At 57.9% G+C, this 26469-nt stretch overlaps 1 protein-coding gene across 3 annotated transcripts; it reads right to left on the bottom strand.

The window, feature by feature from the left end:
- kdm5c (lysine demethylase 5C) lies at nucleotides 1-25960 on the bottom strand. 3 transcript variants are annotated; one of them, XM_069183962.1, is made up of 29 exons: nucleotides 24398-25960; nucleotides 23910-24105; nucleotides 20861-20938; nucleotides 20648-20770; nucleotides 20392-20562; nucleotides 19975-20130; nucleotides 18302-18361; nucleotides 15629-15752; nucleotides 15005-15183; nucleotides 14185-14343; nucleotides 13909-14028; nucleotides 13407-13565; nucleotides 12901-13082; nucleotides 11471-11633; nucleotides 10860-10979; nucleotides 10125-10319; nucleotides 9717-9898; nucleotides 8553-8677; nucleotides 8153-8300; nucleotides 7978-8062; nucleotides 7445-7824; nucleotides 6937-7075; nucleotides 6554-6733; nucleotides 6306-6452; nucleotides 4846-5637; nucleotides 4681-4735; nucleotides 4183-4382; nucleotides 1367-1558; nucleotides 1-1160 (listed from the first exon to the last, which is right to left on the bottom strand). In XM_069183962.1, the coding sequence occupies exons 2-29, from the start codon at nucleotides 24051-24053 to the stop codon at nucleotides 1152-1154; spliced, it is 4767 nt and encodes a 1588-aa protein (XP_069040063.1). In that variant the 5' UTR covers nucleotides 24054-24105; nucleotides 24398-25960; the 3' UTR covers nucleotides 1-1151. The 3 variants fall into 3 exon arrangements, with proteins under 3 accessions (XP_069040063.1, XP_069040075.1, XP_069040069.1); XM_069183974.1 differs by having other exon boundaries at nucleotides 7457-7824; nucleotides 19975-20112; nucleotides 24398-25959; XM_069183968.1 differs by having other exon boundaries at nucleotides 7457-7824; nucleotides 24398-25959.
- Nucleotides 25961-26469: the final 509 nt, after the last annotated feature.

Consider the following 26469-nt stretch of genomic DNA (forward strand, 5'->3'; position numbering starts at 1 on the left):
TGAAAGTTCCTAAAACAATTCCTGAACCTTTATTTCTATCAAGAGGAAAAGAAACCAAAAAGGCAACTTTGAAATGAAAAGATTGAACACAAACCCACGAGAACTGTGTGTCTGTAATAATAACAATACCAATAATAATAATATAACAATAATATAATAATAACCATCATTATCAGAACCCAGAGCTGGAAATAATCAAATCAAGGAGCAGGGGACAGTGAGAAAGTCTGGGCTTTGGAGGAGGGAGTTAGGAGGAGAGTGAGGAGGACAGGGACAGAGAGAAAGAGAAATATACCTGTCGGGGAATAAGTAGCACCAAGAAACCAAGCCTGTCGACCTTTTCCAACCACCCGTGTCGCCTACAGTCCCTTCTCCTTCTTCTCCGTCCAGAACACACACACCAGAAGCAGATACAATAGAAACAGAAACATGGCATGTGGGGTCTTGCTTCCAAATGTGTGTCCATGAAACAAAAAGAGCAGATTCTGAGTGCGCGAGGAGCCAGCTGCAATGAGCGGCAGGTTTCTGCTGCCTGTTCACAAAAAAACCCCTCCAGACCCCTTTCATCACGGGAGACAGGAGGGCGAAGTTCAGACTCCCCTCCCCACAGCACACGGAGAGAGGGGGTGCACTGGATTAAGACGGAGAGACGCACTCCCTCTCGCGGGGGCCAGGGGACAGAGGGAGAGAGACGGACCAGGGCAGCGGAGCTACTGCCCTCCAGCCGGTCAGGCAAGAAATCCGTTCGGAAAAGGGTGAGAGAGCCGGGCAAGACGAAGAGGTGAGAGGAGAGCGAGAGAGGTGGGAAGATGGGGAAAGGAAACTAACGGGGAAAAACGGAGGAGGGGGAGAGTCCGAGCGTCTGCGGTTTGTCTCCACGTGTTTCCGTCTGAATCCGAAGGGATCTGGACCCTGCCGGGCTGCTCCTCCGCCGGTCTGCAAGGCCCTTGAGAGTCAGATGGAGGGAGGAGAGCGCTGGAGAGGCGAGGGGCCGGAAGGAGAGAGGGAGGCCGGCTGTGTCCTTGGTCTGCCAGTCCGTACGCAACCCCCACCCCCCCCCTCGGCCCCGGAGTGACGCGCCGTCTTCAGGCCCGTCTGCTGCCTGCTGGAGTCTCCAGAACAGCCCCAACAGGGCAGCCTCTTCCACTCCATCACAAGACCTGAGAGAGAGAGGGAGAGGGAGGTCAGCACAGACGCTGGGCACCGAAGCGGCGCGCAGAGCAAGCTGACAGATACTGCCCACTACCGGTGAAGAGCACACGAGGGGGCACGAGTGGGAGACTCGGTCAAAAACATTAACCGCGACGGAGCTGAAGCCTACAAGTGTGCAGATTCATCGGGGTGGTCACGCCGTGTGGTCCCGTACCTCCGTGGTCTCTGTGTCTGTGGAGGGGGGCTGCTGCTGGCTCACAGGCCGGGTTTTCTTGGACTCCGAGGCATCCTGGGACAGTGACAGCTCCCCCCCCAGCCCCCCTCCTCCCCTCTCGCTCTTCCTCTTCCTCCGCGAGTCCCGGGTTCGGCCCCCCCGGCCCATGCTGCGCTGCTCCTGCAGCTCGATCTGAGGTCGAACGAGACGGACAAGGGAAGAGAGAAACAGGGGCATCCATGTGAGCACAACAGGTTGCTTGGAGATCCTCCCTAGAAAACCTTCTTCTAAAAAGATCACTATTCTCCCTGAGTGATCTGTTATCCGTCTCCCTCCTGTGTATAAGACAGGCCTATATCTTAACCTGAACCCCCTTTGTGTCTCTCCATCTCCACAACCCCCCCAGCTCAGTACCAGCTGTCCCAATCCTTCTGCTCACCCCCAACCCTCTCCACCTCACCCCCAACCCCCTTCAACCCTCTCCACCTCACCCCCAACCCCCTCCACCTCACCCCCAACCCCCTCCACCCCCTCCACCTCACCCCCAACCTCCTCAACCTCACCCCCAACCCTCCTCAACCCCCTCCACCTCACCCCAACCCCCTCCACCTCACCCCCAACCCCAACCCCCTCAACCCTCTCCACCTCAACCCCCTCAACCCTCTCCACCTCAACCCCCAACCCTCTCCACCTCAACCCCCAACCTCCCCAACCACCTCCACCTCACCCCCAACCTCCTCAACCCCCTCCACCTCACCCCCAACCCCCTCCACCTCAACCCCCTCAACCTCACCCCCAACCTCCCCAACCCCCTCCACCTCACCCCCAACCCTCTCCACCTCACCCCCAACCTCCTCAACCCCCTCCACCTCACCCCCAACCCCCTCCACCTCACCCCCAACCTCCTCAACCCCCAACCCCCTCCACCTCACCCCCAACCTCCTCAACCCCCAACCCCCTCCACCTCACCCCCAACCTCCTCAACCCTCTCCACCTCACCCCCAACCTCCTCAACCCCCTCCACCTCACCCCCAACCTCCTCAACCCTCTCCACCTCACCCCCAACCTCCTCAACCCCCTCCACCTCACCCCAACCCTCTCCACCTCACCCCCAACCTCCTCAACCCCCTCCACCTCACCCCCAACCCCCTCCACCTCACCCCCAACCTCCTCACCCCCAACCTCCTCACCCCCAACCCCCTCCACCTCACCCCCAACCTCCTCACCCCCAACCCCCTCCACCTCACCCCCAACCCTCTCCACCTCACCCCCAACCTCCTCAACCCTCTCCACCTCACCCCCAACCCCCTCCACCTCACCCCCAACCTCCTCCACCCCCTCCACCTCACCCCCAACCTCCTCAACCTCACCCCCAACCCTCCTCAACCCCCTCCACCTCACCCCCAACCCCCTCCACCTCACCCCCAACCCCAACCCCCCCAACCCTCTCCACCTCACCCCCCAACCCTCTCCACCTCACCCCCCAACCCTCTCCACCTCACCCCCAACCTCCTCAACCCCCTCCACCTCACCCCCAACCCCCTCCACCTCACCCCCAACCCCAACCCCCTCAACCCTCTCCACCTCAACCCCCTCAACCCTCTCCACCTCAACCCCCAACCCTCTCCACCTCAACCCCCAACCTCCCCAACCACCTCCACCTCACCCCCAACCTCCTCAACCCCCTCCACCTCACCCCCAACCCCCTCCACCTCAACCCCCTCAACCTCACCCCCAACCTCCCCAACCCCCTCCACCTCACCCCCAACCCTCTCCACCTCACCCCCAACCTCCTCAACCCTCTCCACCTCACCCCCAACCCCCTCCACCTCACCCCCAACCCCCTCCACCTCACCCCCAACCTCCTCAACCTCACCCCCAACCCCCTCCACCTCACCCCCAACCTCCTCAACCCCCAACCCCCTCCACCTCACCCCCAACCTCCTCAACCCTCTCCACCTCACCCCCAACCTCCTCAACCCTCTCCACCTCACCCCCAACCCTCTCCACCTCACCCCCAACCTCCTCAACCCCCAACCTCCTCACCCCCAACCCTCTCCACCTCACCCCCAACCTCCTCACCCCCAACCCTCTCCACCTCACCCCCAACCTCCTCACCCCCAACCCTCTCCACCTCACCCCCAACCTCCTCACCCCCAACCCTCTCCACCTCACCCCCAACCTCCTCACCCCCAACCCTCTCCACCTCACCCCCAACCTCCTCACCCCCAACCCCCAACCTCCTCAACCCCCAACCCCCTCCACCTCACCCCCAACCCCCTCCACCTCACCCCCAACCTCCTCAACCCCCAACCCCCTCCACCTCACCCCCAACCTCCTCAACCCCCAACCCCCTCCACCTCACCCCCAACCTCCTCAACCCTCTCCACCTCACCCCCAACCCCCTCCACCTCACCCCCAACCCTCTCCACCTCACCCCCAACCTCCTCAACCCCCAACCTCCTCAACCCTCTCCACCTCACCCCCAACCCCCTCCACCTCACCCCCAACCTCCTCAACCCCCAACCTCCTCAACCTCACCCCCAACCTCCTCAACCCCCTCCACCTCACCCCCAACCTCCTCAACCCCCTCCACCTCACCCCCAACCCCCTCCACCTCACCCCCAACCCTCTCCACCTCACCCCCAACCTCCTCCACCTCACCCCCTTCTCCCTTCCTCTCCAGCTCACCCCCAACCCCCTCCACCTCACCCCCAACCCTCTCCACCTCACCCCCAACCTCCTCAACCCCCAACCTCCTCCACCTCACCCCCTTCTCCCTTCCTCTCCAGCTCACCCCTCCTTCCCTCCCTCACCTGAATGAGCTGCTCCAGCTGCTGCAGGGGCGGCCGGCCGGCTGCCAGCAGGACCCGGCGAATGATGGCCCCCTGGTCCAGCGTGACCTCCAGCAGGTCCCCCTCCAGCTGCAGCTCCTCGAGCTCGGCCCGGGCCGCCGGCGACAGCCCGATCACGGGACCCTTCAGCTGGGGCAGCAGAGCCCGCAGCCCCTCCACGCCTGGCAGAGACAGAGAGGGGATAATCCACACGCCGACACTCAGCCGCTGCCACCCCACCGGCTGAGCGGACCAACCCAGCACGGCCAGAGAGACCGGCGAGGGTTACTGGTGACCGAGGGCCTGTGCTCACGAGCGCCGCGCAGGGGGACAATGGAGGCAGCAAAAACCTGTCCGCGCGAGCGATGCGGAAGGCAGCCGGCGCACGAGTCGAAACAAGAAGCGACACGCAGCCCTTCAATTCTGAATCCGCTCCCCGAGGCCAGCGGGCCGTCCCGTGCGAGCGTGCGGGAGACTGACCTGACGCCGTGGAGACGGGGGGCGCTGTCCTGCTGTGTCCATTCTCGCAGCCAGCCTGCAACACGGACGAACACAGGGTCACACACCGAGGGGCACCACTTCCCCTGCACAAGACCCCCCCCCGGGTACACGCATTCTCACTCCTTCACGCACGGCCGCACCCACCTTGGCCTCGCTCCCTTCCTGGCCCTTGCACGGGGGCGCCCCGTCCTTCTTCCCAGACTTGGAGGGGCTGCTGTCCTCCGTGAGGTCGATGACCCCCTCGGTGTCCGACAGCACGATCACCGAATCCTCCTCCTCCTCCTCCTTCCCCGGCCCCCCGCCCTCCGCGGGCGCTCCGGGGGGCTCCAGCCGCCACCTCAGCGCCTGCAGCTTCTCCAGCGCCCCCCGCAGCTCGGGGCTGGCCAGCGCCTGCCGGGCGCGGCCCTGCCAGTTCATGGCGCGCTCCGTCAGGCACTGCAGGGCCTCCCCTTCGGGCAGCCGCACGGGCAGGCGCTGCAGCGCCACCAGGAGGGCGAGGATGGTCTCCAGCCGCGGCCGCCGGCTCCTCTGGCACAGCGGGCACAGGAATTTGGAGTCCCAGTCCCACCAGCAGGTGGCGCCGTCGGGGCCGTGCTGGGGGTCAGCGCTGGCGCCGCCGTTGGCGTTGGCGTTGGCGTGAGGGGGGCCGCCCGGCGGCAGCAGGCTGGGGAAGGGGACGCAGCCCCCGTGAAACCAGTCCTTGCAGAGGTCGCAGCGCGCCAGGGGCGGCCGTGGGGGCGTGCCGCACACGCAGACTCCCGGGCCGGGACCGGGACTGGGGGGCGGGGGGCTGTCGCCGCGGCCCGGCTCCGCCCGCTCCGCCGCGCCGGGGGGGCCGCCGTTGGCCTCCGCGGCTCCCGGCTTGGCCAGGTTGGCCTCCTGCAGCCGGCGCATGGCCTCCTTCTCCCGCTTCTCGCCCTCTTTGAACGCCGCCACCTGGCCGGGAGACAGGGAGCGGGAGGGGCTGAGAGGGAAGCCCAGCCCCCGAATCGGCCCACGGGCGGGGTGACCATACGGCCCCGCATTCCCCCCCGACACCTATCAACACAAACTGCGTTTCACAATAAAGACTCCCTCTCACAAACGATCAGACTCACATCGGTTAAAAACCTTCCTGATCAGGCGATTGATCGGCTTCACCTCTGCTGTATATAAATACAGATCAGCAGTTATAATAATATTATTATTAATAATAATAATAATAATAATAATAATAATAATAATTGCTTACACTTATATAGCGCTTTTTCTGGACACTCCACTCAAAGGGATTTACAGGTAATGGGGATCCCCTCCACCACCACCAGTGTGCAGCCCCACCTGGATGATGCGACGGCAGCCATAGTGCGCCAGAACGCTCACCACACATCAGCTCTCAGTGGTTCACTCTTCCGCCAATGATCAAACCATGCGATTGGCTGAATCACCTTATGTCTGGAAGCGTATCCTGGCGTCAGGACTGCCTGTCCGCCACAGGAGAGCGTCTCCTCAGCGCGTCACAACGCCGATTCCACAAGCCTACACTAACGTCCTCCGGTTTAGGGCAGCTTGAGAGGGGGAACACGGGAGCGCTCCGGCCATCAGCCGGACAGAGAGAGACTCACTATGGCGCCGGGGTCCCTCAGGTCCTGGGCCGACAGCCCCAGGCTGTCCGTGTCGGAGCGGTACAGCCGGCCCTCGCTCTCCCTCCTGTGGCCCCTCCGTCCCCGCGGGGCGCCGTCCGCGTCCACCTCCACACAGGGGCACAGCACCTGCAAGGGGGGCCGCGGCCAAGCGAGAGTCAGAGACCGGTCCCCTCGCGGGGGCGAGGTCCCCCCCCTCCCCCACCGGCGTCACCAGCCCCCCGCCTCACCTCCAGCAGGCTGTAGGTGGTGTTCTTCTTCAGGAAGGTCTTGCTGGCCTTCTCCCGCCAGGAGTGGGCGCTGGCCACCTGCAGCTCCAGGTGCCTGAGCTCCTCCATCCTCACGGGCAGGTCCCGGCCCACCGCCACCAGCCCCTCCAGGTCATCCAGGCAGGGGCAGTGCTCTCCGTTCTGCACAGGGGGGAGGAGGGGCACAGACATCAGCTGTAGAGGGGCCGTAACTGCCCCTCTTGGGGGTTAGAAATTGAAAAGCCAACTCAAAGGAGCAGCTCTGGATGCACCGCTGGTTAATCACAGTCAGTCAGAGGTAAAGCACTGGCTATCTGGCCCAGTATTCCTGCTACGGGCCGGACTGCAGTGGTCAGCGTACTGACCTGTATCTCCTCCAGGTCGGTGACCCACTCTCGCGCCCGGGCCAGGCTGGACTGCAGCGCCAGGATGTTGGGGAGCTGGACAGGGATGAGCTGGGCCTCGTTCACGATCGCCTCCAGTGTGGATAGAGGGTGTTTCTGCCTGGAATGACAAATCAAAAAACAGCCATGCAGGGGCTTTCACACAGTGCTATCTGTACTGCTGTAGTGTTCTCTGCAGGCTGAACTAGTCTACAAGGTGCTACAGGAACAGCCTGGGCACTGTACCTGTCCTGCAGGCAGATCTGGGCTTTCACACAGTGCTCTCCGTACTGCTGTAGTGTTCTCTGCAGGCTGAACTAGTCTACAAGGTGCTACAGGAACAGCCTGGGCACTGTACCTGTCCTGCAGGCAGATCTGGGCTTTCACACAGTGCTCACTGTACTGCTGTAGTGTTCTCTGCAGGCTGAACTAGTCTACAAGGTGCTACAGTACAGCAGCCACACCTGAGGTAGTGTACAGTGAAACTCACTGGGCACTGTACCTGTCCTCCAGGCAGATCTGGGCCTTCTCCTCCCAGCGCTCGGCGATGGTCAGCAGCTCCTGCAGCTCCGCCATGGCGGTCTCCACGGCAACGCTCTGCGGGATGTTGCAGCCGGCTTCCATCAGGCCGCGCAGCACCCCCAGCGTCACGCCCTGCCCCCCGGCGCCCAGCGTCCGCCGCACCTCCTCCAGCCAGCGGCCCTGCTCCTGCAGCCCCCGCAGCAGGGCGCACTCGGGGGGCTCGGCCGCCAGGCGGCTCCCTTGCTCCAGCAGGGCCTCCAGCTCCTCGGGGCAGGCCGGGCTCAACTCCGCCCCCTTCAGGACGGACCGGGCACTGCGCTGGAACTGCTCCACGGTCTCCAAGAGGGCCTGCGAGAGAGGGAGAGGCGTCAATCCGCAGACCGTCCAGGACAAGAACCGCAAGAGGGGCGCTACAGAACCGCAGGGGGCGCTACAGTCCCGCCACGGATTTCCCGTTTTCACAAGCTGCGGCGAACGGCACGTCTCGGCGCCTCCTCTCACCTTGACCTCTTCGAGCTGGCTGATGACGCACGGCAGGCTGTGCATCCGATCCACAAATGCCTTCAGCTCGTCCAACGTCATTCTCCTGCAAGAGACGGCCTCCGTTCAGACTTTGGGCAGCCCGCCCGCACCCCCCGGTGCAGAGCGCGCGCCGGGCCGCGGCGGGCGGCGTTACCTGCTGTGCGTGTGGGTCAGCAGCTCGCCGCAGACGGTGACCGAGTGCTCGGTGTCCGCGATGGTCGTGTTCAGCCTCTGCAGCAGCTCGTTGTCGGGGAACTTCCTCTCGGTCGCCTCGTCGCGCAGGGCCTGCAGCTCCTCCACACCTGCGCGTGCACACGAGACAGCGGGCTCACTCGTACGTCCAGAGGCGTGCGCGGAAGCAAGGCCTAGTTCGTTTTGAACAGTTTTAGAGAATTAGTGCAAAGATATTTGCGGACAGAAACGCTGGGTCAAATTCTGCCCGGGAGCAGAAAGGATTGGAAAGCTGGAGGTAAAGCAGTGATCGCACTCCCGGTCCTCAAGAGCCGCAGGGCCAGGAGCGAGGAGCGCAGATCCCTCTCAGATTCCCCCCTCACCTCTCTTGTTGCCCTCCTCCAGCTCCAGAGCCTCCTTCACTCTGCTGGCCCAAGAGTCAAAGGACTCGGCTCGAACCTTCAGCCGGTGCAGCATGGCCAGGAGCTCATCCAGAGTGTACCTGTACCTGCAGACGGACAGAGACAAAGAGGAGCCAATTTATACACACTCAACACACAACACTCCACTGAGAGAGAGAGCTACAGCTAAAAAACAGTGAGCAAAATTCCTACCACCACAAAGCCCTGCTGAGCCAAGAACAGAGTACAAAAAGGAGCCCTCTGAGCTAGCTGGTTCTGAGGCTCACTGGCCCGAGCCACACCGACACCAGCCAGCGTCAGGACAGCACTGCTAGACCACCACAACTCAGACTCAGCCACATCACAGATCAAACAACGATATCTCACACACTGACAACACAAACTGGAATGCTGAACAGACAATACACACTAGCCGAATATCTAACCAAGCTAAATAACAGCAAACAGAAAAAGACCCTGATGAAGTACAGGCTCAATGACCACAGCCTGGCCATAGAAACTGGGCGACACAGGCAGACCTGGCTGCCCAGAGAGGCAGAGGTGCACTTCCTACTGCACTGTGACAGATACTCTGGGATTAGAGAAACATTCTTCTTAAATTCAGAAATCTAATCCCAGAGTTCCCACACCTGCCAGAATCACAACGGGTCCCAATCCTGCTGGGAGAGGGAGGAGGGAACTCAGTTGAACTGGCAGCCCAGTATGGGATCTCTTGTCCCAGCTTGAGGAACAGTGAGCCTGTCTCCCAATAATGCTCCATATGTTTACAGTATATGTAAATACATTACGTCTTTGTTGTAAACTGTAGATTTTGGGGGGTTTTGTGTTTACGTTAATTTAATTTTGCATGTGCTTTGGCAACACCGATTGTACTCATCGGACATGCCAACAAAGCATCGAATTGAAAATCGAATTGAGAAGGGTCAACACGCACAACGGAGAGGGAGAGGGGTCAACACACACAACACTCTGAGATACACACTGAGATACGGAGGGAGTGGAGTTAACACACTCTGAAATATCTTAAAGATGGAGTGCAGAACGGAGAGGATGGAGACGAGCAGGCAGGCAGGGGCCCAGTGGACAGGTGTCAGGCAGGGGGAGAGAGCAGGGGGGCAGCCGTACCTGAGGTAGTGTTTGTCGGTGGCGCAGGCGCACAGGTCCTGCGTGTGGTACAGGCAGACCAGCCGCTCGGTGCAGGTGTAGCAGGCCAGCGCGGACAGGAAGCAGGTGGTCTTGCACTTGTCGCACTGCCGCTCGTCATCAGGCAGGAGCTCGAAGGCCTCGCGCTCTGCCTCGGTGATGCCCTGGACACACGCGGAGACGGCGGCGCTCAGGCAGGGAGGACTTATTAAAGATCACGCCCGTGCTGCCCCCCCCGCCCCCCCACCTCTTCCTCCAGCAGGCTCCTGCTGCGTAACAACCCTGCTGGCTCAGGGGGGCATGAAACTACCGTCTGCGGGGATCAGGAACGCACCCCTCCGAGTCTGAATCCCCCCCCATCCTGACCGGTCCCGCCCGCGGCTCCCTCACCCTCTCCAGCAGGCCCTTCCTCAGCTTCCGCTCCTCCTGCACGATGATGAACATCTCCCGGTGCGTGGCGGCGGCCAGGTTGAGATCCAGCCTCTCGGGGCAGGCGGCCATCTTGCAGGTCAGCTCCTCGTGGGAGAACACGCAGTAGCGGCGCAGGCGGCGGTAGTGCTCGATGCAGGAGCGCCCGGCGGGCAGCTGGAGTGGAGGGGGAGGGGGGGGGCAGAAGAAAAGCAGAAGGGGGGGGGGGGGGAAAGATGGACAACGGTTCATGCACAAAATCTGGACACTGCAGTATCCCAAAAAACAGGTAATGCATAGAATGGATGTAGGGCGGTACATCAGCTGTGGTCAGTGGTCAGCTGTGCTCTCACAGCACTGGGGCCCCAGGGTCAATTCCTGGGGTGCTGTCTGTGTGGAGTTTGCATGGTCTCCCTGCGCTCATGGGGGTTTCCTCCCAGAGCCCAAAGACATGCTGGTGGGTTAATGGGCTTCTGGGAACACTGGCCCTGGTGGGAGTGTGTGTGTGTGTGTGTCTGTCTGTGTGCGCCCTGCGAGGGACTGCTGGCTGGTCCCGGGTGCGTCCTGCCTGCGCTTGCTGACTGCTGTGATAGGGTCCGGCTTGGAAGAAGTGGTTAGAAAGTGAATGGACGGACATAACGAAGGAGAGCAGGACACCCGCCGTACGCATCCGGCCAGCGTAGCGCACATCCCGGCGCCCGAGCAGAGCGTACTCACCCAGTCGGCCGTACAGAAGTTGACGGCCTCCGCGAAGTTGTAGCCCTGGTTGAAACCACTGTGGTAGGCGCGGGGGAAGGTGATGACGAACTCCCCCGCACACTGATTGGTTCGCACCACCTGGGGGAGGACAGCAGCCCACAGAGGGGCAGGTCAGGACAACTGCTGGACCAGGCGATGGGGAGAGGGGGCGGGGCAGCCGAGGCACAACTGACAGGCGTTGCAACGAAGATGAAATAAAACTCCTGATGGCTTATTCTCTTCACACACACACACCCCCACACACCCAAGCAAAGTCACTTCACAGACGCAGATGGTGGTCTGCGAAGGCAGCACCGATTTCTCAGCAGCGCACACTGTCCAGAAATGACAGACGCCAATTACACACAGAAGGACAGAAAGTTAACAACCCCATCTCTGATGGTGCCAGAACTTCAATCAGGGGTGTGGGGCAAACAGACGAGAAGTCAGGACAATCCCTCTGGCTCCACCACAAGGTTGAGGGTGCTTGAACAAATTCTTTGGGGTAGCCGTTGTGCAGGGCACCCCCCCCCTCCCCACACTCTGCCAGTCTGTCACTTGAACTAGCGCTGGCAGACGGCGAGACTGACCGGCACGCCGTGGGCCATGAGGATGTTGGGGTTCATGATGGTGACCAGCTGGTGCAGCAGGTCGGGCTGGCTCTCGAACAGCTCGGGGGTCAGCTTCTTCATCACCTCCTCCAGGTGCTCCGCGGCAAACGAGGGGACCCCGTACCACGTCTTCGGCTCACCCCTGGGGGGAGTGGAGAGGCCGCTGTCAGGCTTAGCTTATATAACAGAGTAATACCAGTGCAGGAAACTGATGGAGCAGCTCAGTGTGTGTCTACAGTGTGAGAGACACCAGTGCAGGTAGCTGATGGAGCAGCTCAGTGTGTCTACAGTGTGAGAGACACCAGTGCAGGTAGCTGATGGAGCAGCTCAGTGTGTCTACAGTGTGAGAGACACCAGTGCAGGTAGCTGATGGAGCAGCTCAGTGTGTGTCTACAGTGTGAGAGACACCAGTGCAGGTAGTTGATGGAGCAGCTCAGTGTGTGTCTACAGTGTGAGAGACACCAGGGCAGGTAGTTGATGGAGCAGCTCAGTGTGTCTACAGTGTGAGAGTCACCAGTGCAGGTAGCTGATGGAGCAGCTCAGTGTGTCTACAATGTGAGAGACTCCAGTGCAGGTAGCTGATGGGAGCAGCTCAGTGTGTCTACAGTGTGAGAGACACCAGTGCAGGTAGTTGATGGAGCAGCTCAGTGTGTCTACAGTGTGAGAGACACCAGTGCAGGTAGTTGATGGAGCAGCTCAGTGTGTCTACAGTGTGAGAGACACCAGTGCAGGTAGTTGATGGAGCAGCTCAGTGTGTCTACAGTGTGAGAGACACCAGTGCAGGTAGCTGATGGAGCAGCTCAGTGTGTCTACAGTGTGAGAGACACCAGTGCAGGTAGCTGATGGAGCAGCTCAGTGTGTGTCTACAGTGTGAGAGACACCAGTGCAGGTAGCTGATGGAGCAGCTCAGTGTGTCTACAGTGTGAGAGACACCAGGGCAGGTAGCTGATGGAGCAGCTCAGTGTGTGTCTACAGTGTGAGAGACACCAGTGCAGGTAGTTGATGGAGCAGCTCAGTGTCTACAGTGTGAGAGACACCAGGGCAGGTAGTTGATGGAGCAGCTCAGTGTGTCTACAGTGTGAGAGACACCAGTGCAGGTAGCTGATGGAGCAGCTCAGTGTGTGTCTACAGTGTGAGAGTCACCAGTGCAGGTAGCTGATGGAGCAGCTCAGTGTGTGTCTACAGTGTGAGAGTCACCAGTGCAGGTAGCTGATGGAGCAGCTCAGTGTGTCTACAGTGTGAGAGACACCAGTGCAGGTAGCTGATGGAGCAGCTCAGTGTGTGTCTACAGTGTGAGAGTCACCAGTGCAGGTAGTTGATGGAGCAGCTCAGTGTGTGTCTACAGTGTGAGAGACACCAGTGCAGGTAGTTGATGGAGCAGCTCAGTGTGTCTACAGTATGAAAGTTACCAGTGCAGGTAGTTGATGGAGTAGCTCCAGTGGTCCTCGATGTGCCAGCAGAAGGCAGAAAACACCATGCCCACGTACAGCCAGGGCACCTTCATGCCTGAGATGTCAGCGTTGATGTGGCAGAGAACTGACTGTTCCAACACTGGCATCACATTGAGGTTCCAGCCACTGCGAGCGTATTCCTGACGAAGAAAGGGAGAGCGAGTTAATACACACAGTTATTAACTTTTATTAAGTGTCGTGCAGTAACATGAGCCTCAGACATGGCGGTAAGCTTGCAATTCTATCTTTCCTTCTCCCTCCCTCCTCCCTCCCTGCTGGCTTCACCCTCACTCTTCTCATGAGCTGCCTCTAGCAGTGCAGCCCCACTCCTGTCCCATGACCTCCCTGCCTCATCCTGCCTCTAGCAGTGCAGCCTTCCTCCTGCCCTCTGACCTCCCTGCCTGCCTCATATCCTGCCTCTTGCAGTGCAGCCTTCCTCCTGCCCTCTGACCTCCCTGCCTCACCTCCTCCTCGGGTGTGAGCTTTCTCTTGCCATCGTTGACAGGGAAGCCGCTGCCGAATTCTTTCGAGTGAATATCAGCTCCGTACTCCACTGTCACGTCCTCCTCAATACTGCTGACCAGGCGCCAGAACTCCCGTTCCACCAGCTCTGTGGGCACCATCTGTACGGCACACGCAACGCATCAGGACACACACAACACTGCATGGCACACACGGCGCATCAGTACACACAGCACTGCATTAACACATCCATAAGTACACAAGACAAAATTGTTTTTTTTCCAATTCCTCTTGTCTCTCAAACACCGCACTAACAAGCAACACATCAGTACACAAAACACTGTGGGCACCATCTACACACTTCGTAAATACACGCAGAAATATGGCAGAAGTCCGATGCGACTTAACAGAACACAAGAACAACAGAATTCAGTGACGACCGTCAACAGCAGAGTGTCGTCACACTACCACACATGCACAGACTGCTCTGTCAAGGCTACTGACGTGCACAGGCATGTTGAAGTAGTCGGACTTGAAGGTGTCGGCCATCTCCCCGAAGCTCTGCAGCGTGTACTCCCGAGTGGCCTGCTCGAAACCAAACGCCTCCGTCGGCCGCTTACACTCCTGAGAACACGGGGGGGACAGGAGGAGAAAGACGAAGAGTGAGAGGCGCCCCGGTGCACATTCACGCATCCGCTGTGACAGGCGAGACCCCCGGGACACAGCCGCGCACGGCGATCCACACGCTGCCAGCCGCTCCCCCACCTCGACCCGGCTCACCTCAGCCACACACTTGGGGCAGCGCCAGTCACCCTTGGGGGGGTCGGTCAGGGGGGGCAGCAGGCAGAAGGTGTGGTAGTTATCGTCACAGCCGTCGCACAACAGCAGCTTCTCGTCCTCATCCCCCCGGCCACACATCCGGCACACGAAGGAGTCCACCTGGCGGAGGGAGAGGGAGAGAAGGGGAGAGGCGATCAGGCCTCTGAAACCCGCAGACAGACACAGGCCCCAGCTGCTGAAGAACCACAGCTGGCAGCCCTATGAAGCTCAGCAGGCGTGAGCCTGGTCAGTACCTGGATGGGAGACTCCTGGGAAAAACTAAGGCTGCTGCTGGAAGAGGTGTTAGTGGGGCCAGCAGGGGACGCTCACCCTGCGGCCCGTGTGGGTCCTAATGCCCCAGTACAGTGACGGGGACACTGTACTGTAAAACAGGCGCCGTCCTTCGGATGGGATGTAAAACCGAGGTCCTGACTCTCTGCGGTCATTAAAAATCCCAGGGCGTTTCTCGAAAAGAGTATGGGTGTAACCCCGGCGTTCTGGCCAAATTCCCATTGGCCCTTACCAATCATGGCCTCCTAATAATCCCCATCTATGAATTGGCTTCATCCCTCTGCTCTCCTCCCCACTGAGACCTGGTGTGTGGTGAGCGTTCTGGCGCTCATCCAGGTGGGGCTGCACATTGGTGGTGGTGGAGGGGAGACCCATTACCTGTAAAGTGCTTTGAGTGGAGTGTCCAGAAAAGCGCTATATAAGTGTAAGGAACTATTATTATAGCTCTGGGGGGGTTCACACTGACACGCTCTCCCCCCGCGAGACTCACAAACTGCGTGTTGCTCTGGTTGCGCCGCAGCCTCATGGTCATCTTGGTGCAGGGCTCGTCCTCGGCGAGCTCCTCCTCCTTCTTCACCTGGACAGCAGGGGGCGCCCCTTCCTGCTCGGCGTCCTCCTCCTTCACCGGCACCACGCTGTCCCGCACGATCACCGTCTGGGGCAGCTCGTCTGGAGGCGCCGCGTCCCGTAACGAACAATGAGCAATACGAAGAAAGGAAGAGTCAATGACAAAAGTCAAAAATTAGTTTGTGAAATATTGTGGCTACAAAGAAAAGAGTTGTCTACTGTAAAATCAGAATTTCCACGACAAACAACGTTTGGTTATATAATTCCTTGCAGGAAAGAGAGAGTGAACTCTAGTGTACAGAATGCTAAACCTCCTCAGCACAAAGACACCAGTTCAGCCTTGGCACTAAAGGACAGGACAATACAGCATCTCAGCACTAGCGTACAGTGCCGTGTCTTGGCACTCGTGTACAGTGCTGTACAATGTAGTGTCTTGGCATGCACAGACAGTGCAGTACTCTCTCTCATCCCTAGGGGACAGTGCAGCGCAGTGCCTCAGCACCAGCGGACAGATCACCAACACAGCTCCGGGCCCGAGTGGTGTCACCTTTCTTGCGGGGGCCCTTGTCCCGGGGAACCAGTCCCAGCCCGAGCATCTTGGGTCCAGCACCATAAATCTGCAGTTTCTTCAGCTCTGGGTTCTTCTCTATGTCCTCCTCTGTGGGCTCCGGCTGAGAGAGAGAGAGAGACACACAGAGGTGAGCACTGACTGTTCTGCAGCAGAGCTGCGCAGAGACAGAGGGGTGAGACACTACTGCACAGCCCTGCAGAAGCACAGAGAGGCGAGTGCTGACTGCGCAGCAGGACAGAGACACAGGGGTGAGACACTACAGCAGTAGGCCAGAGACTACAGGGTTGGGGGGGGGACACTGGAAGACAAGGGAAAGGTAGTAAGCAAGGAAGAAAAAGCTGGAGGAAGAAGGAAAGACGAAACAATACCGGACAGAGCAGGAGAGATTACACAAGTGTTCTCCAGAGGCTCTGGCTCCGGTGTCAGTGTTTTTCGAGAAGTACAGCCTCGACTGCCGTTACCCTGCAAGCATGCCTGGGAAACTCTGCCCCTCAGCACTGCAGAACTCCACCCCCTCAGGACTACTTCACCACTCCAAGCACTGAGCCGCCTGGTACACCCACACTGCAGCCGAAGAGCCGCCAGGCATCTCGCAGCTCGCTGGCCAGGTGGTTGAGGTGAAGGGCTAATTTTCGGAGCAGCTCCTGCTACAGGCTCCCGTTTTCCTGCTGTTGAGTCACTGTGTTGCCCTGGTGGCGTTACTGAACCTGCTCATGTGACAGAAATCCCAGGCCCTGCGTCAACCCTGTTTTTGATTAAATAACCCACCCTACCTTGCTACAGTGTTACTCAGGAAGAGGATAAGAGCAACTGGAGAGCTGAGGGGGCTCTCTGTGTCGCAGTGAATCGACAGTACCTGACTCATCCCAACTTGTCGCCCAGTGACTGTCCTTGTGGTTTTATCCTGTACTGCTATATGACAAGAGTTGCCTACCACTCTAAATGGTTTTGTGGGCTGTGCAACCCTAACTACTGTGAACAATTACTGTGGTAATCAGTCATAAACTTCTATAAAAAAACAACTTTATGAGGCACTACTCCAGCAGCAGTGAAAGGATGGTAAACTGCAGTTAGATGTGCAAGAGGATCATACAACCAGTTATATAGCCAGCAGCTACATCACCTGCAACTCACAGCTGGCAGCCCACAGGAGACTCCTGGGAAAGCTGAGGCTGCTGCTGGAAGAGGTGTTCGTGGGGCCAGCAGGGGGCGCTCACCCTGCGGTCTGTGTGGGTCCTACTGCTCCAGTATAGTGACGGGCACAGTATACTGTAAAAAAGGCGCCGTCCTTCGGATGTGAACTAAAACCGAAGTCCTGACTCTCCATGACCAATAAAAATCCCAGGTCATTTCTCAATAAGAGTAGGGGTGTAACCCCAGTGTCCTGGCCAAATTTCTCCCTGGCCTTTACCAATCATGGCCTCCTAATAATCCACCATCTCTGAACTGGCTTCATCACTCTGTTCTCCTCCCCACTGATAGCTGGTGTGTGGTGAGCGTTCTGGCGCACTCTGGCTGCCATCGCATCATCCAGGTGGGGCTGCACACTGGTGGTGGAGGGGATCCCCATTACCTGTACAGTGTTTTCTTTGAGTGGAGTGTCCAGAAAAGCGCTATAGAAGTGTATGGAATTATTCTTATGATTAAATGGTGAAATTGGCCAATGTGATCAGCAAACTGCAGAATGATCTCTTGGGTAATACGAGAGCCCCAGTGTGGCTCCCCAGGGACTGAGCGGACTTTAAAAGACGGCTCTGGGCAGGCGAACACAAACACCTCCATCTCCCTCCCTCTCCTTCGGATTCTTTTCCTTTCTGTTGCTCTCAGGGATTTTTTCATATTGGTTCAGCAGCTGGAGGATTCCCAACCCTAGATCAGAACCGCAGTGACAGAGACTCCCAGGCAGGGACAGAGACAGTACACAGGTCACATCAGGGTCAGACAGAGACTCGCAGACAGACACGGGCAGGGACAGAGACAGTACACGGGTCACATCAGGGTCAGACAGAGACTCGCAGACAGACACAGGCGGGGACAGAGACAGTACACGGGTCACGTCAGGGTCAGACAGAGACTCCCAGACAGACACAGGCGGGGACAGAGACAGTACACGGGTCACATCAGGGTCAGACAGACACAGGCAGGGACAGAGACAGTACACGGGTCACATCAGGGTCAGACAGAGACTCGCAGACAGACACAGGCAGGGATAGAGACAGTACATGGGTCACGTCAGTCAGACAGAGACTCGCAGACAGACACAGACAGGTCAGCCGACAGGCGGGGACAGAGACAGTAAACGGGTCATGTCAGAGTCGGACAGACAGAGAGAGAGACAGATGCATGACGCCGGGTCAGGTGTGGAACACAGACAGGTGAGACAGAACCAATCCAGACAGGACTGCGCAGTGACCAACAGACACAGACGAGAGGCAGAGGCAGATGGACACAGAGACAGATGTAGAGACTCGGTGAGGAGCACAGAAAGACAAGTGGCCAGACAGGTAAAGATGAGCAGTGAGACAGAGATGGGTCACGAGTTGACAGACAGATATGGGCGATGACAGATCCACCGATGGACAGGGATGTGTATGCAGGACAGACAGACAGACGGACAGGCAGTCAGGCAGGCAGACAGACAGACAGTACCGCAGTGTGGTGGGGGTTGAGGGCGGTGCTGTGGGGGAAGGGAGGCGAGCCGTCGGGGTCCTGCATGGAGACAAGAACAGACCAATGGACAGGAGAGTACAGACAGGACACGGAGAGAGATGTACTGAACAACAGACGGGGGAGGGAGAGAAGGAGGGGGTTAATGTGTGAGGAGGAGAAGAAGGAGGGAGTAGATGTGAGGAGAGAGAGAACGGGGTGAATGTGGGAGAAGGGGGAAAGAGGGAGGAGAGGGAGAATGGATGAATGTGTGAGGATGAGAGTGAATAGGGGAGAGAAGAATGTGTGAGTGCAATTAGACTGGGGAGCGAGCAAGCGAGCGCAGGTGTGCATTGCAAAAGCCATTATAAAGCCACACACAAGACACAGAGCATGCTGGGAGTCCTCCAGAGCACAAACACACCAGGGGGTTCACTAATTAACCAATTAACTCGAGAGGAGGGGAATTAAGCTAATTTAATTGCACGAACGCAAATCAGCAAATTATATAAACAACGGTTAAACAAAAACACCTGATGAAGCCCACACATTAGGAGACGCCATTCCTACCCTGAGGCAGCCTGCCCAGCCAGAGTGGTACATACGGGGACAGGGAGCGAGGAGGAGACAGCGCAGAGGCCAGAGGACAGAGGGGGGAGAGGGTGGGAGGAAGGAGAGGACGATGGAGAGAGGGATGGGAAGGAAGAGACGGGGGAGAGGTTCTGAAAGGCAGTGTTTGTGGGCCATGGTGGGGCAGTCCTGATACAGTCATAACAGGACACATCTGCCACACAGGGGACGGAACTTCAGTGCACAGGCGCAGGGGATCGTCTTCATCCTGGGAGTCCCAGAGCCCCCACCCTCTCATACTGCACCATGGTAGTAGGGTGCAGCACTTTGTGAATGGGGTTCCAAGCAGAAATGTATTGGGGCTCAAAGCTACAGACACAATCAGTCTTACCCTAGCAGGGATCATTCTCAGATTTTAACATATGGGGCTACAAGTACACTTACAAATACTGATGAAAATGCTCAGTGTTGCAATATGGGCTCATAGCAGATGAGCACTGTAGTGTTCAAACTCCCATTAGAATGAGGGAGTTTCAACGCATCTGTGTTTGGAACACTATAACAATCAGAACGACAGAGTATTCTGTTGTTTCCTACTCCTGCATATACTTATACTGGAGGCAGAACAAGCTGGGTGATGGCGCAGTATTAGTATTCTACTTCCTACTATACATTCACACTGACCACACAGGAGGCTTGCTGGGTTTTGGCAGTGCACTGGAGTACAGTCACATGGTGTCAGAGTGTGGTGCCATACCGTCGAACTGTGACTTATTAATATGTGGACAACAGTTTATCCGTACATGGGAATACACTACACCAGCATACAGAATCACAGTATGTTCGGGGATACAACATTATGCTATAAGGGGGCTAAAGTCTGGTAATACAGTATGTTTGGGAAGATACTATGTGGTTGTAGTGGACAAGGCACAGTGGACAAAATATTTATATTGTTCTATTACAATCACAGTGTATCTGGCTGATTCAGTCTCACGCAGGGCTGCAGTACGCATTTTGAAGTACAGTGTATACAGGTCCCGTAAGTTTGGAAATAGAGGGCATTCTGGGCCGCACGGTGAATTCTAGGGGTGCTCTTTACTCACGTCTGGCTGGAGGCGGTTGGCACGGCGACCGTAGCTGATGGTCTTCGAGGGCTGCACTGACTGCCGCAGGGGGATGGAGTGGGGCTTGTACTCCTTGTCCACCTCCTCGCTGTCGTAGGGCTGCCTGGGCTTACACTGCTGTGACACAGAGACAGACTGCGTGAGAGAGAGAGACAGAGAGACACTGCTGTGAGACACAGAGACGCTGCTGGGAGACACAGAGGGAGACGGCAACAGGAAAGGGCAGATGCTGCTTAAGAGAGGAAACAAATCACACAACTATCGTATGTGATGGGCAATTCCTCTGACAATACTGCTATTTCTAATTAATCAATGGAGCACCTTGAGCTGAACCAATGCACTAGGTGGCTGACTGGGGCAGGCAGCACCAGCGAGAGGCTCAGACGGGGGGGTTACCATGAGGCTGGCCCCGGAGTGGAACATCTCGAAGGGGTAGACGATCCTCTCGTAGTGCGAGCGCAGCAGGGAGCCGATGTTCTTCCCCGGCGGGTAGCCCATCCGCTGGGCCACACGGGCCCAGCGCCGGTCCTTGCTCACGGCCTCGAACCCGCCCTCGTCCGCCACTATCTGGAAACGGCACACACACACAGGACGGTGAGACCAGGCCGGGTCAGTGAAGGGTCTCAGCCCAGGGCAGGCGACTGGACAGTACCTTGGCCAGGCTGTAGAGGTCAAGGATGCGCCTCTCGATGTTGGGGAGCTTCAGAGACGAGCCCTGGATCTCCCAGAACTTGGCGATCCGGTCGAGATAGTTCAATTTCACACGCGTCTCGGCCTGACAGGGGGAGAGGAGGGTTAATACACAGGCTGCTGCTGCTGCTGCTAGCGATGTGATCACCGGACGGAGACCGACGGACGGACTGACCTCCAGCTCGTTCAGTCTCTGGATCCGAGGTGTGAAGCGAAAGTTGTCCACCTCCACTGCAAAGGGGGGCTGCCAGTCCTGAGGGAGACAGCGCAGAGATGGAAATAATCAGCACCAGAATATTCACAAAGACAAGCGCACAATGTCAGGGCCCAATCAGAATAAAACCTCACAAACGTGAGGCCTGGATAAAAATCCACAGTCCCTCATTGATAAGCAGCTTCACACGCAAGTCTCGTGTTTGAGATTCAACATATTCAAAATATTGTGAAAATGAACACTTCCATTTGTCTGGGAACAAAGCAATGCGCTCTTCCGGTGGGCATGAAGAACTGAGTCACTTTACTGTTGAACACAGAAGACAACAAGGGGACCCGAATCCTGCATGTAAGACCCTCGCAGGCATCTACAATGTCTCTCCAGAAGATTTCCTCTGGATGAATAGCGAAACACGATCCAGAGGACACCGGCGAAACTATGTGGAAGAGCATCGGAAACTAAGGATCAGGTGGATTAAGGAGTTGGATGGACTGAACGACCTTTTCTCTTTGTAATCTTTTTTACGTGCTTGATAATTAAATGCTAGTGAGGACCTGTGCACTAAATATAACAATTAATTATTCGCTGGAACCCGTCTATAGATACACATGCGCTCGTGTCAGTAGCCAGAACCGCCCATATGTGAAGACCGGCCCTTCACATCCACCCCAATGCTGTGGCTGCACACAGAGGCCATCTCTGCTGCCACAACACACCTACTGATCATCAGAACCAGATGTCTGCTGTCTGCCGATAATGTTAAGAGAAGAAACTCGCAAATCTGAGTAGCCCCGGTTTCAAGGAAGTGGAACCCACTTCAGACTGAACCGATCACACGCCCATGTGAACGGATCACACCACGACTCTCGCGCAAATCCCACTGCCGACACCAATTCTCCCCCTGGCGTGCAGAAATGCTGGGCACCGGAGGGTGTGAACAGTACTGGGGCGCGCACGCGGGATGTGGAGGAGCAGGCGAGAGACCCTCTGGTCTCTGACCCCACATCGGTACAGCTCCGTCCTCATCCCGCCCGAAATCCATGCGCGAGGACCGGGAACACGCGTTCCGATCGATCTAATAAATGGATCGATCCAATGAAGTCACAAACGGCCAGCTGAGGTCCTAGCGGGTGCTGCATTTCAATTCCTCGCGGCCTTTGAAACGCACTACAGCACAAACCGCCTGCTCACGAGGTGAAATCGGACGTGTTCCTAGTGTTTAGAGGCGGATGTCTTAAGGGTGACCCATAAAAGGCTCTGACGGGTACCACTCCGGAACAGGGGCTCAGACTCCTGGTCTGGGGCACCCCCACATCTGCTGGGTTTCACTGCAGCTTTACAGGAGCCCTTAACTGAACCAGCAGCTTGGTTGGTTAGAACCTCTGAGATTTTTCTCCCCACTCAGAGGGTAGAGATTTAAAGTTATTGAAGAAAGGAATTAAAACCCTTCACAGAGTCTGAACTAAACCTGGCAATGGGGCTGTAGAACAAAAACCAGCAGGTGTGTGGGGGTCCCCCGGGCCAGTATTGGGAACCCCTGATCTAGAGTTCCTGTCCTTCACTTGTGATCATTCAACTGCCTCTTCTTCAACCCGTCAGTGGTGGTGATGATGATGAGATTCACATCAAATGCAAGTCAGAAAAGGGTAAAAAGATGTTTTTTGTCAGAACTTAGTGGACTGAGAGGGAATTTCCTGCCCATTCTTATGGAAATGTCATCTCCACATTAAGAAGGGTCTAGAGACCATGCTTTTCACAGACGCAAACAGTTTATGACACACCCGAATGACAAGCAGGGAAGTAATCTGTAAAAGTGCTGAATTGAACACATCTGGATCGCTTAAATAAATAACAACGAGCTTCCGGTTTTTCATGACACATCTGGTGCCTTCTGAGACAGCGTGTTCAATTTCTCACGATCCACAGCACGTGTCAATGAGCAGGTGACAGAACCGAACACAGCCAGGAGCCCCTCGGGGGTGAGCACGCCCCCTTGTGGCCGAGTCCCAGAGGCCCTGGAGGGGTCCATCACCAGTGTGCCCACCCCCAAGAATGACCAAGGGCCACCCTCCAGAGGAGACCCCAAACCGAACGCCACACCAGCAGAGACGAGGCCGCACCGAGACACAGACAAGGGCTGTTTTTACTTCTGCCGGACCTGCTGAGGATGGACTTCCTGGGACGATGCCCTGAAACTCGCTGAGCCCGACGGTTTTCCTGCGCCGGGCAGAGCTCCAGGCGAAGGCCAGAGCAGCAAATCAGAGACCGTGGCTGTAGTCCAGAAGTCGTACGGCTCAGGCAATGTGTGTGAAGTTGAGGGTAAAAAAAAAAACGCTAACCGTATTTTTTTTTTTAATTCTTCGAGATCACAGACCTCAGTCTGTGGTGAGACCACAGACCACCCCGCGGTGCCGACACCTCTGAGTTTAAGGTCTCCCCGAGTAAGAGAGGCTCTGGGCCGCTCTGGTTGGGTCCGCTCGGTACAGGGGCCCAGTCCAGACCCGCTCCGGGCCCCCTGCGCCCCAGCGCAGCCGGCTGGAAGAAAACGGGCCTTGATGATCCGTTTCTGGCGAGGAGGCATCTCGGAGATACAAAGGAAGACGAGATGACGTGTCTGATCTCCGCTGCGGTCTGACGGATCTGTCGTCTCATCTGTTGTGGCCTGAGTGTACTGGAGAGGGCAGCGGGGGGGGGGGTCTCCCCCTCCTCCTCCACCCCTCCAGCATGGCGAGACTGGGGCCCCACGTCCCTCCCCTCCCTCTCGGTGCCCCAAACTCCTCCGACCCTTCTCCGCGGATACTAGCGGCTCCCAGCTCAACGCGACGCGCTCGCCTCTAGCGCCTCGGCGGCGGGGCTGCGGCCTGGCCGGGCCTCCGGGGGGGGCTGTCAGTGGTACCCCCCCACGACAAAACACACCTCGCCCTGCCCGATCACGACACCCCGCCAGCCGCCTCGCACAACCCCCCCCCCCCCCCATCCCCGGGCCGGGCCGGGCCCACCCCGCTCTCACCACGGGCGGCCGGATCTTGCAGATGCCGGACTTCTCGGCGATCGGGCGGATCTTGGCGATGTAGCCCAGCGGGTCGGCGAACTCCTCCCAGGTGGGCTCGAACACCGGGCACTCGGGCGGCGGGACGAACTCGTCGCTCTCCATGGCGGCGGCGGCGGCGGCGGTGCCGAGCGGGTCCAGGGTCCGGGTCGGGAGGCTGGAGAGGGAGAGGGGACCGGGTGAGCTGGGCGCCCCGGCCTGTCCGGCCTCCCTGGCAGCCGGAACTCGCGGGCCGAAATAAAAGTTGATTTTTTCCCAACAGAGCCCTTCAAATACAAGCAGACCCCCCTCCTCCTCACCACCACCACACACCAGATTCACTACACTTTTCACCCATTTATCCCCCGTCACACCGCTCAGTGGCGCCCCCCAGACGTGGGAACCGGCCTGGGCCGAGAGGGGGGACCCCCCCCATACCCTGCGAGATCAGCCCGCCCCGCCATCTCTACCTCCTTCACGCCGGTCCGGCGGTGTCGGTCACAGTCCCCGGTACACTGTCGGACCCCCCCCCCGGGACGGGCGCAGGTCGAGGTTGAGGTCGAGGGCGAAGGGAAACGTCAAATAACTTCCCAAGACGATGTTTGTAATCCGAGAGATGAGAGGAGGAGGAGGAGGAGGGGAAGTTGGGGAGGAGAGAAAAAACACACCGACGCACAGCCCGGCCGAGGGGCAGCTGCCGTTTTCGGTTTCGTGAAATCGTCCGGGCGAAACGCTGACACCGGTGACCACCGAAGTCGTTTCAGAGGGTAACTTCGTGGAGTTGCGTGCTCTTTTATATATATATATTATGCAGACCAGGTCGACTTCAAGACACCCCCCCGCCGCCCCAAAGTCTGAAAGCGCTCCCGACAGAAGTGCGAGTTTATCTCCGACAGGACTCTCGCGAAATCTGGGTCAAAAAGCTTATCGCCTGTCAAAAAAAAAAACAACTGAAAGCGGTCATGTACAAAAAAAAAACACCCAAAAACAAAAACACAAACAAACGGGCATCAGATCCCCTCGGGTCCGGAATACTGAGGAGGTGGGACTGTCCGCCCGGAGGAAACGGGCTGGACTTCCAGGGCCGTCGGCCGCAGCGTTTGCGGAAAAAAAAAACCGCCCGGCCGCCCGGCCGCAGGTGTCCGGCTGTTCTGAACCCTCTCCCCCCGCGGTGCTGCTCGCAGGGACGGCGCCAAGGCCCGCTGCCGGCTCGCTAAGAGGGCGGCCGTGCCGGAATAGGCGCCTCTTTGTTCGGGGGCGAGGGCGTCCCGGATCGCTGTAGTCCAGAGCGCCGCGGCCTGGAACAGTTCAGCCCATCACAGCGCCCCCAGACGCGGCCGGGTCGCCAGATCGCTCGGCGGGTTGAGTTCTTCTTCTTTCTTTCTGGGTTTTTTCTTTTTTGTGTGTGTGTTTTTCAGACCGGTGGCTCGTTGATCTCCCCCCGCTGGTGCCGTTTTCGGCGTGTGGTCCTGCGAGCGGGTCGTGCGCACCCCCACCTCCCCCTCTCAGGATGTTGTCTGGTCCCCGGTGTTGTTGTTGTTTGGGGTCAGTTCCTCAGACTGTCTCTTTCTCTCCCGTACTTTCCGACAGAGGAGTCACGTTCCCTCTCGCCCCCCTTTCCCGACGCCCAGAGGACCCGTCGCCTCTCCTCCCGCCCCTCTCAGGCCCGAACGTGCGAGAGTGCTTCTTTTTTTGTTTTAAACTGCGGCCCCGCCGGGTTTCCCTGCTCATCGTTGTCACTCCTCTCAGCTCCCCTCGCCTTGACGAGCCGCCATCTTGATTCCATCACGACCTCAGCACAACCCCCAGCCTCCTGGAGCGGTGCCTGCGTCTCCTCCCTCCGCCGGCACAAAGTAGTCCCAGCTGTTCACGGGCTTGCTCGCTGCTTTTACAATAAACCTATCGGGTGGGAGGGGTTGATTGGAAAAGAGCACTCGATTCGTGTTGTTTTAGGAATGTTAGTAGGGGCTGGTGGTGTCTATTGTGCTGGGAGGTGGAGACGTGACGGGGAATGATACACACCGCTAAGGCTTTTGGCGAGGGAAGTAGTGCCGGCCCGCGGCGGCGGGTCCCACGCAGCCACCTGCGTAGTGACATCACTGTGTGGACAGAGGAAGTTGTGTGACGTCACCGCCCCTCTCCTCCTCCCCTCTCCATGAGGAGCGTGACCTCGGCGGTGTGCGATAATGGCGTCCCAGCTGCACAATGTGCTTCTGAAGAAGACCATCTTTTGCATGGTCATTATGATAATTAAGTACCTCATTTTATAAAGCTCCACTAGAAGAAATCAGCACAGGCCGCGCAATTATTAAAGTCACATATAATGGCAATACATACTGGAATCACTGCTGCCCCAGCTATAACAAAAATATTGAATTATAAATTAATCCTCGACTTCAAATCGGGAGGTTAGCCGTTAAATTGTTTAACCCGTAATTATGTAGTTATCATTGCTAGCTTGTTATATATGTGTTCACATCTGTTCATTAGTCTAGCACGGCGAAAGCCGCCAGATACATAAACTTAAAAAAATCCACCTTTA

The sequence above is a fragment of the Lepisosteus oculatus genome, chromosome 2 (genome assembly GCF_040954835.1).
Source record: "Lepisosteus oculatus isolate fLepOcu1 chromosome 2, fLepOcu1.hap2, whole genome shotgun sequence".
Lineage (NCBI taxonomy): Eukaryota > Metazoa > Chordata > Actinopteri > Semionotiformes > Lepisosteidae > Lepisosteus > Lepisosteus oculatus.

What these genes read in the sequence shown, in the direction of transcription:
- kdm5c (XM_069183962.1), bottom strand. Translation starts at nt 24,053, where the DNA reads ATGGAGAGCGACGAGTTCGTCCCGCCGCCCGAGTGCCCGGTGTTCGAG. An exon ending in TCAACCCCCACCACACTGCG is followed by an intron (nt 15,753 to 18,301) that starts GTACTGTCTGTC and finishes TCTCTCTCTCAG; the next exon opens with CCGGAGCCCACAGAGGAGGA. An exon ending in CCGACCTGGAGGAGATACAG is followed by an intron (nt 6,734 to 6,936) that starts GTCAGTACGCTG and finishes CCCCCTGTGCAG; the next exon opens with AACGGAGAGCACTGCCCCTG.